We start from the raw sequence: 10,440 nt of genomic DNA on the forward strand, positions 1-10,440 counted from the left end.
CAGCCAGGTGGGGCAGTGATCTCAGCCAGGTTGGGACAGTGATCTCAGCCAGGTGGGGACAGTGATCTCAGCCAGGTGGGACAGTGATCACAGCCAGGTGAGACAGTGATCTCAGCCGGGTGGGACCGTGATCACAGCCAGGTGGGGCAGTGATCTCAGCCGGGTGGGACAGTGATCTCAGCCAGGTAGGACAGTGATCTCAGCCAGGTGGGACAGTGATCACAGCCAGGTGGGACAGTGATCTCAGCCGGGTGGGACAGTGATCTCAGCCAGGTGGGACAGTGATCACAGCCAGGTAGGACAGTGATCTCAGCCAGGTGGGACAGTGATCTCAGCCGGGTGGGACAGTGATCTCAGCCAGGTGGGACAGTGATCACAGCCAGGTGGGGCAGTGATCACAGCAGGTGGGACAGTGATCTCAGCCGGGTGGGACAGTGATCTCAGCCAGGTGGGACAGTGATCACAGCCAGGTGGGACAGTGATCACAGCCAGGTGGGGCAGTGATCACAGCCAGGTGGGACAGTGATCACAGCCAGGTGGGACAGTGATCTCAGCCAGGTGGGACAGTGATCTCAGCCACGTGGGACAGTGATCACAGCCAGGTAGGACAGTGATCTCAGCCGGGTGGGACAGTGATCACAGCCAGGTGGCTGAGCTCTGAAGCACAACGATAATTTTTACAACAATAATAATTTGAATTATAAAGTTTCGAATTTAATTATTATTGGTATGGGTAAATTATTGATATAATCGTTTAATTATTATTAGGATGGTTTAATTGTGATCAGGATTGTTTAATTATGGTTAGGATGGTTAGGTTATGGATGGTTTCACTGGCTGTGTGGGCTGTCCTCGTCAGTGTAACGATCTGCAGTGATTTGTTGAAGTACTGTGGCCTTCATGGGTGACCTGCAGTGATTGTTGGACTCACAGTGATTGTTGGACTCACAGTGATTGTTGGACTCACGGTGATTGTTGGACTCACAGTGATTGTTGGACTCACGGTCATTGTTGAACTCGCGGTGATTGTTGGACTCACGGTGATTGTTGGACTCCCGGTGATTGTTGGACTTCTTGTGATTGTTGGACTCACGGGGATTGTTGGACTCACGGTGATTGTTGGACTCACGGTGATTGTTGGACTTCTTGTGATTTTTGGACTCACGGGGATTGTTGGGCCCGCAGTGATTGTTGGACTCACGGTGATTGTTGGACTCGCAGTGGTTGTTGGACTCACGGTGATTGTTGGACTCGCAGTGATTGTTGGACTCGCGGTGATTGTTGGAATCGCAGTGATTGTTGGACTCGCAGTGATTGTTGGGCCCACGGTGATTGTTGGACTCCCGGTGATTGTTTGACTCGCAGTGATTGTTGGACTCGCAGTGATTGTTGGGCTCACAGTGATTGTTGGACTCACAGTGATTGTTGGACTCCCAGTGATTGTTGGACTCGCAGTGATTGTTGGACTCGCGGTGATTGTTGGAATCGCGGTGATTGTTGGACTCCCGGTGATTGTTGGACTCCCGGTGATTGTTGGACTTCTTGTGATTGTTGGACTCGCCGTGATTGTTGGACTCGCAGTGATTGTTGGACTCGCAGTGATTGTTGGACTCCCAGTGATTGTTGGACTCCCAGTGATTGTTGGACTCCCAGTGATTGTTGGACTCCCAGTGATTGTTGGACTCCCAGTGATTGTTGGGAGTTCTCCTGTTCTTTCCTCATATCCCAGCACCTGTTATATCCTCATATCCCAGCCTCGAAATAAGCCTAACGTGTATGAATACACACTGGCATCCTGTCCCCCGCCACAATGAATTATTATTACAATTAATAATCCAGACCAGCGGTTCTTCAAGCTCAACAAGCTAATCTTCCCTGGAACACGACGCGACAATCGGTTTACAACCAGTTGCCCAATATATATACTGGGCGAACAGTTAAGGAGTGGCGCCCAGTCAATCCTCCCTGGTCAGAGCTCAAATCCTGACAAAATCAGGGTTGGCTGTGGTGCTCTGTGGTGCTCTGTGGTGCTCTGTGGTGCTTTGTGGTGCTCTGTGTTGCTCTGTGGTGCTCTGTGTTCCTCTGTGCTGCTCTGTGTTGCTCTGTGTTGCTCTGTGCAGCTCTGTGCTGTTCTGTGTTGCTCTGTGGTGCTCTGTGTTGCTCTGTGGTGTTCTGTGGTGTTCTGTAGTGCTCTGTGCTGCTCTGTGTTGCTCTGTGGTGCTCTGTACTGCTCTGTGTAGCTCTGTGCTACTCTGTGCTGCTCTGTGTAGCTCTGTGCTGCTCTGTGCTACTCTGTGCTACTCTGTGCTACTCTGTGCTACTCTGTGCTGCTCTGTGTAGCTCTGTGCTGCTCTGTGCTACTCTGTGCTGCTCTGTATTGCTCTGTGCTCCTCTGTGCTGCTCTGTGTAGCTCTGTGCTGCTCTGTGCTACTCTGTGCTACTCTGTGCTACTCTGTGCTACTCTGTGCTGCTCTGTGTAGCTCTGTGCTGCTCTGTGCTACTCTGTGCTGCTCTGTATTGCTCTGTGCTCCTCTGTGCTGATCTGTGTAGCTCTGTGCTGCTCTGTGTAGCTCTGTGCTGCTCTGTGTAGCTCTGTGCTGCTCTGTGCTACTCTGTGCTACTCTGTGCTACTCTGTGCTACTCTGTGCTGCTCTGTGTAGCTCTGTGCTGCTCTGTGCTACTCTGTGCTGCTCTGTATTGCTCTGTGCTCCTCTGTGCTGATCTGTGTAGCTCTGTGCTGCTCTGTGTAGCTCTGTGCTGCTCTGTGTAGCTCTGTGCTGCTCTGTGCTGCTCTGTGTAGCTCTGTGCTGCTCTGTGCTGCTCTGTGCTGCTCTGTGCTACTCTGTGCTGCTCTGTGCTACTCTGTGCTGCTCTGTATTGCTCTGTGCTCCTCTGTGCTGATCTGTGTAGCTCTGTGCTGCTCTGTGTAGCTCTGTGCTGCTCTGTGCTACTCTGTGCTACTCTGTGCTGCTCTGTGCTGCTCTGTTCTGTTCTGTGCTACTCTGTGCTTCTCTGTGCTGCTCGTCTGGCATTGTTACTGTGGCCTTATATCTCCGACTCAATATACGTGGCTCACTTTGATGACATTCGTATGACTGCGCCAGAACTGCTGCTCTCGGATGGTTTTCTTAAGTGTCCCATGCGAGGCAGTTTTCTCTAACACCTGGTCATTACAGTTTTCTTTTATAAAGTTTTTCTCCCCAGCGTCGTGGCGTCGTTTTAATAATAATAATAATAATAATAATAATAATAATAATAATAATAATAATAATAATAATAATAATAATAATAATAATAATAATAAATGTTTATTTAGGTACAAGTACATACACTCATAATGAGTTACAAGTTACGAATGTTGGAGTTACAGATAGAACTTGCATATACTTTGTCTAAAGCCTCTAATATGCACAGCATTACGGGGCATGAAACGCTTTGGAATTTGATGCTACAAATGCTTGATGTATTCAGCTTGTATTATGTACTGTTATTCTGTAATGTTCTCGGCGCTTGTAATGTTGTTCTGTAATGTTCTCGGCGCTTGTAATGTTGTTCTGTAATGTTCTCGGCGCTTGTAATGTTGTTCTGTAATGTTCTCGGCGCTTGTAATGTTGTTCTGTAATGTTCTCGGGGCTTGTAATGTTGTTCTGTAATGTTCTCGGCGCTTGTAATGCTGTTCTGTAATGTTCTCGGCGCTTGTAATGTTGTTCTGTACTGTTCTCGGTGCTTGTAATGTTGTTCTGTAATGTTCTCAGCGCTTGTAATGTTGTTCTGTAATGTTCTCGGTGCTTGTAATGTTGTTCTGTAATGTTCTCGGCGCTTGTAATGTTGTTCTGTAATGTTCTCAGCGCTTGTAATGTTGTTCTATAATGTTCTCGGCGCTTGTTTTTAATAATAATTATAATAATAATAATAATAATAATTATTATTATTATTATTATTATTATTATTATTATTATTATTATTATTATTATTATTATTATTATTATTATTATTATTATTATTATTAAAACGACGCCCCGACGCTGGGGAGAAAAACTTTATAAAAGAAAACTGTAATGACCAGGTGTTAGAGAAAACTGCCTCGCATGGGACACTTAAGAAAACCATCCGAGAGCAGCAGTTCTGGCGCAGTCATACGAATGTCATCAAAGTGAGCCACGTGTATTGAGTCGGAGATATAAGGCCACAGTAACAATGCCAGACGAGCAACACACAGCTGCACAGAGCAACACAGAGCAGCACAGAGCAGAACAGAGCTACACAGAGCTGCACAGAGCTGCACAGAACAGCACAGAGCAGCACAGAGCAGCACAGAGTAGCACAGAGTAGCACAGAGCACCACAGAGCAGCACAGAGCTACACAGAGCAGCACAGAGCTACACAGAGCAACACGGAGCAGCACAGAGCATCACAGAGCACCACAGAGAAGCACAGAGCAACACAGAGCAACACAGAGCAACACGGAGCACCACAGAGCACCACAGAGCATCACAGAGCCTCACAGAGCATCACAGAGCTGCACTTGAAATAAAAAGTAGTTGAATAAACGAGAGGAACTGAGATACTCAGGAACACTCGCCCAGCAGCGAGTCATGATTTCGTCAGGGCTTGAGTTCTTGCCAGGGAGGATTGACTGGGCGCCAATCATTAACTGTCTGCTGCATAGTTTAGTTCATTTATTATGCACCCCATACCCATCTTGTGGGCGGTAGTGGAAAGGGTTACAGAGGCACATAATGGGCTCAGGGACTGAACCCCACAATTCATTTAGCTAAGCAAGTTACAATCTTGATGAGCTAGTTACAAAATTCAGTATAAGTCGTCACATCAACAATGGGTTCGAGATCGACCACAAGTAAAGTTTCTAAGTTAAGCAACTGACATATGTGGAGAGCTAGTGTCACAATTGATATGTTTGTCCTGCACACCGCCCCCCATCCAGTGGGCAGCGGTGGATAGGTTACAATCACTCTTAGTTACTACCTACAGTTAGCAAACTGGGGATATTTGGCTAAAATTTCTGGTAGCAGATCATTTTGAATGAAATATTTACACATCGCTGGAACATTGGTTATAGAATTGTCTCTAAATTCACGTATCTTTTCGTACTCCATCACATAGTGACGGAAGGTGTGCGAATAATTTTGTTGACACAGTTTACATTTGGTCAGGTCTACATCAGCAGATAATGAGAATTCCCAGAGATACTTGTAACCTAGTCTAAGCCGAGCAGTAGTAACATCTAGAAGTCTGCTGATTTTATTGGATGAACCATAGATGTGTGGCTCCTCTTGCATGATAGTATGATGATAGATGGAATTACTGGTGTCAATTTCACTTTGCCTCAGATCTACAAGATCTTGTTGAAGTTCTCGGTGTACTGCTGCTCTCAGACCTACTACAAGTAGAATTACACTCCACAGACCAACACAGGAATAAATCCACAAGGGCCGTGACGAGGAATCGAACCTGCGTCCAAGAGCATCCCAGACGCTGCCTTAATCGACTGAGCTACGACATGGTCAAAAGAATTGAAACCGAAGTTCTACTGAACCTACTTTTGTTCATTTGATGCATCACGTTATTGTGGTTTCTGTGAGTACCAACACAGGAATTCCTTTGCATTTACTGGTAATGTCACGATATGGAAGTACTGTACTAGGTGTTCATAGTACACATGATAACCTAATACTGTTTATCCTGCTCTGACTCATACCGTCAGGAACCAACTTAAATAATTTCTTATCTAAAATTGAAATAGGTTGAATGGTTATATATTTTAACATAAATTTTGTGCTTGAACTTCCTATTCCTCTTAAGAGCTGTGTTGATTGCCTTTGGAACTGCACACTACTGTACATATTTTTGTTATTATATGCACAATATACATGATATGTATACATCAGGTTGAAGGTAGGATTTGACTTATAGCAAGCGGTAGATTACTTTAACTTCTCAACATTCAAATGGGAATGTTTGCCCGAAACGCATTGCGTAATAGTGGCTTTAGGCATTGTATGTACTAGCTCTATCTATATATCAATCCATTAATGTAACATCACTTGTATGTATGTACCTTACCTGAATAAACATATTTATTTATTTATTTTATTTGATACACTTTTTTAACTATCAGGGGGAAAGTGCCATGCCATTATGATTGCATAGCATTTTGAAGAGGGGTCGAGATAAGGATTTGGGATGGGACGGGGGAGGGGGGAAAGGGAGGAATCCCAGACCACATGGACGATCGGGGATTGAACGCCGACCTGCATGAAGTGAGACCGTCACTCTACCGTCCAGTCAAAGTGCCTCGTCGGGATTATTTGATAAATTAATATCATATTGAATTGAAGTTAACTTAATGGATTAATTACAGGATTGATATCAGGGAACAAGGGATGAGGTGATGTTTCCTTTCATCTATTTTATAGAAGGATTAGTAAGTTACACTGATGACCAGACCACACACTAGAAATTGAAGAGACGACGACGTTTCGGTCCGCCCTGGACCATTCTCAAGTCCACACAATCTCACAATCGACTTGAGAATGGTCCAGGACGGACCGAAACGTCGTCGTCTCTTCAATTTCTAGTGTGTGGTCTGGTCATCATACTTCAGCCACGTCATTGTGACTCATCGCCTGCATAAGTTACACTGTTTATACAATATCTTTAAATAATGAGGTATTATTTGTTATAATACTTCTTTAAAGAGAGCAGATGACCACTTGCTATTATCTTAAACTAATAGTTTAACTTTTTAACATAAGAAGAAAGAGCTGATGTAGAAAAATGCCCAAAACAACAGGGATTCTAATGGATATTATTACAATAAACTATTATTCCTTAGTTTGCATTCTTCCCAAATAGTAAATTTCAGCTCAAAAGATTAGATGCTTAGAAGGACTAGGAAGAGGACAGAGGAATGATGATAAAATAATAACATGGCCACTACAGATGAAAAGAGAGGAGAAGCAAGAAAATTAGACATGGGTAAAGCTGCCTGTATCCAGTGCTCAAGAAAACTTTTAGTGCCAGCAACAGTGCAAAGAATGTTGACCAAACCACACACTAGAAAGTGAAGGAACGTTTCGGTCCGTCCTGGACCAGTCTCACAATCGACTTGAGAACGACGACGTTTCGGTCCGTCCTGGACCATTCTCAAGACTGTTCGTTGTGGTTCGAACAAAACTCGTCAGTGAAGCACTTGTTCCGGAAGTGTTCGAACGAAATCAGTTGTGAGTCGTGTGTAAACCGTTTTTCATTCATAAACAGCTAGGGGTTGGCAGGTGGATGGAATCACTTTTGGATCTTTCTTTGGAGGACGGGCTGTAGATATATCATCCCATGTTCGACCAGGAGTCGAACCTCCCCGTCACGTTAAGGGTGAATCAGGAGACGAACATCCCGGGTGAACCAGACCATAGTGTTGTGTTTATGGCGTCAGCTGATCGTCACGGATCTTGATAGCTGGGGTCACGTTTTCTATGATTGTCCTGTGGGATGACTTATTTATTTTGTTGGGGGACAAGCAGTCTGTAAATGTATATACTTCAGGCTTATATCAAGGTCCTCACGAGATCGAACTACTCACCCTCGCCAGGAGGTAACCCCTCAACAGTTGGCTAACCAATGAGTCAATCAAAGACTTTATCACCTTTGATTATCAATGAAAGGTTTGTTTGGTAAAATTCCACTTTAGTGCGCGCGGCACTCATTAAAAAAAAAAAGCGCATTATGCGCGCGGCGTTTTGGACTCTTGAGCGTAAACACCAAAAAGTGTGTAATCTTTTCACTCTCCTGACACCAATTCTTGAGCTACGTATTTTATTTTGGTATCAATGTGTTGGCAATAAAATTCTCTACAAGATCATATGTATAAAATGTCACCAAAGCATTAGCTATTCCACCAAGAAATAAATAAAAACGTCGATCACTCGCCGTGACGCCCAAACAGCAACAAAATGTTCATACTCTTTTGTTTGTTGTCAGCTCCACAATAGTCCTACAGCGTTAAATTTTATATCACTGAACTCGCAATAAAATTCCCTACACAGACATATGCATATAAATGTAGAATCATGATCGCGGCCTACACCAAGAGTGTGTGAAGTGGGCGATTACCCTCGTTGTGTCAACAACTCAATAGTCTCTCCCCTAAGTTACCATACACTGCCGTCCTCCTAAATAGGCCATGTGCCTATTAGAGAAAACGAAAATTTAATGGCGAACTTTTTCATACTAACCCCAAGTCGATCGAATAAGAATTGGATTTTATGTTTTTTTTTTTTACATCGCGCGGCTATTTACGACGCGGGTACGGATCCCGTTTTTGCAAACCCGTCGTGTATTTACGACCCGGGTGTATTAAAGTGTATTAATTAAGGTAACCTCAAAACTAACAAAATCCAAATCAGTAAAACAGAGTAGATGGTTAATTCCTTGGTATTCTCACTGATTAACATTTCGTTAATTTTCCAATGACATATACTAAAAACAGCAAAACCAAAGAAAAAAATAGGAGTATAATTTATAAAATCAGATACTAAGTATCTGATTTTGATACTATCGTCATGTCTACCCCCCCCCCCCCCCCACTACAGGGGCCTCGTAGCCTGGTGGATAGCGCGCAGGACTCGTGATTCTGTGGCGCGGGTTCGATTCCCGCACGAGGCAGAAACAAACGGGCAAAGTTTCTTTCACCCTGAATGTCCCTGTTACCTAGCAGTAAATAGGTACCTGGGTGTTAGTCAGCTGTCACGGGCTGCTTCCTGGGGGTGGAGGCCTGGTCGAGGACCGGGCCGCGGGGACACTAAAGCCCCGAAATCATCTCAAGATAACCCTCAAGATGTCACCTACATTATCTGTTCCTGAGGGTTCTACTACCCAAAATTATCTACGACCCCCTAATTACTTAAGACAAATCACCAATAATTTTATTATTTTATTTTTATATTTATTTCTATACAAGAAGGTACAATGGGTTAATGAGAGTACTAAATAACATTGGTGTTCTTACACTCTTTCAAAAACCCATTAACACGCATATAACTTTTCCTGTTGGTGCTTAATCTAACAGATAAGTTTGTTAAGAAACACATTGTAGCAAAATTTGACTTTAATATAATAATTACAAGTATAAATTGATAGGGATTATTACCCTTGATGAAGTAGCATGTGTCTTAAGTACTAATATTGGGGGAGAGTGGGTAGTACAAGATACAATGTCTCCGTACAATGTACAAGCAGTCTCCGTGGTGTAGTGGTAAGACACTCGCCTGGCGTTCCGCGAGCGCTATGTCATGGGTTCGTATCCTGGCCGGGGAGGATTTACTGGGCGCAATTCCTTAACTGTAGCCTCTGTTTAACGCAACAGTAAAATGTGTACTTGGATGAAAAAACGATTCTTCGAGGCAGGGGATCGTATTCCAGGGACCATAGGATTAAGGACTTGCCCGAAACGCTACGCGTACTAGTGGCTCTACAAGAATGTAACAACTCTTGTATATATCTCAAAAAAAAAAAAAAAAAAAAAAAATGTTTGAAGCCCAAGGTAGGAAACTTTGAGGATGAAATTAGGTACTTTTTGGGGTTTACTTTTGAATAAGACATTGGTTGGGCAATTGTTTAATTCATGAGGGAGTGAGTTCCATAGACTATTATATATCCTTTTATTTGCATGGAGTATTTGCACATATTTACTTTGAGTCTGGGGATATCAGAGACATATATTTATATCTACTTAAAATTATCTGTTAGATTAAGGACCTGCCCGAAACGCTGCGCGTACTAGTGGCTTTACAAGATTGTAAATACTGTGTTGACCAGACCACACACTAGAAATTGAAGGGACTACGACGTTTCGGTCCGTCCTGGACCATTCTCAAGTCGATTGCCACAATCGACTTGAGAATGGTCCAGGACGGACCGAAACGTCGTCGTCCCTTCACCTTCTAGTGTGTGGTCTGGTCAACATACTTCAGCCACGTTATTGTGACTCATCGCCTGCATTGTAAATACTATGCTATGTATTCTCACAAACCCAATGTACCTTCTTGTATATAAATAAATAAATAAATAAATAAATACATAAATAAATAAATAATTAAATAAATAAATAATTAAATAAATAAATAATTAAATAAATAAATAATTACATAAATAAATATTTATTTCTGGTGTGGTGTTCATGGGTTCTGTTACATCTATCCAGGAAGAGTTTCAGTTCAGGATTAGCATTTAGGAACAAGATTTTAATCATTAATAAGTCATTGTCTCAAGGGACAGGAAGCCAGAGTGTATTCATACACGTTAGGCTTATATCGAGGTCATTCCCCCTCCCCCCCTCCCTCAGGTTGAATTACTGACCCCGCCCAGGATGCAACCCACAACAAGTTGACTAAGTCCTGAGTACCTACTCACTGCTAGGTGAAC

At 43.3% G+C, this 10,440-nt stretch overlaps 1 protein-coding gene across 1 annotated transcript; it reads right to left on the bottom strand.

Annotated features, from left to right (window-relative positions):
* Positions 1–830: 830 nt before the first annotated feature.
* On the bottom strand, positions 831–3,141 carry LOC138355841 (probable serine/threonine-protein kinase clkA). The gene is made up of 2 exons (XM_069311379.1): positions 3,077–3,141; positions 831–1,707 (listed from the first exon to the last, which is right to left on the bottom strand). The coding sequence occupies exons 1-2, from the start codon at positions 3,139–3,141 to the stop codon at positions 831–833; spliced, it is 942 nt and encodes a 313-aa protein (XP_069167480.1).
* Between the last annotated feature and the right edge of the window lie 7,299 nt (positions 3,142–10,440).

Source organism: Procambarus clarkii, chromosome 69 (genome assembly GCF_040958095.1).
Source record: "Procambarus clarkii isolate CNS0578487 chromosome 69, FALCON_Pclarkii_2.0, whole genome shotgun sequence".
Taxonomy (NCBI): domain Eukaryota; kingdom Metazoa; phylum Arthropoda; class Malacostraca; order Decapoda; family Cambaridae; genus Procambarus; species Procambarus clarkii.

Bases quoted from the DNA above. Each gene is read 5' to 3' on its own strand.
- LOC138355841 (XM_069311379.1), bottom strand. From the start codon at position 3,141: ATGGGACACTTAAGAAAACCATCCGAGAGCAGCAGTTCTGGCGCAGTC. The intron at 1,708-3,076 runs GTGAGCCACGTA...AGGAAAGAACAG, and splicing joins GTCATACGAATGTCATCAAA to GAGAACTCCCAACAATCACT.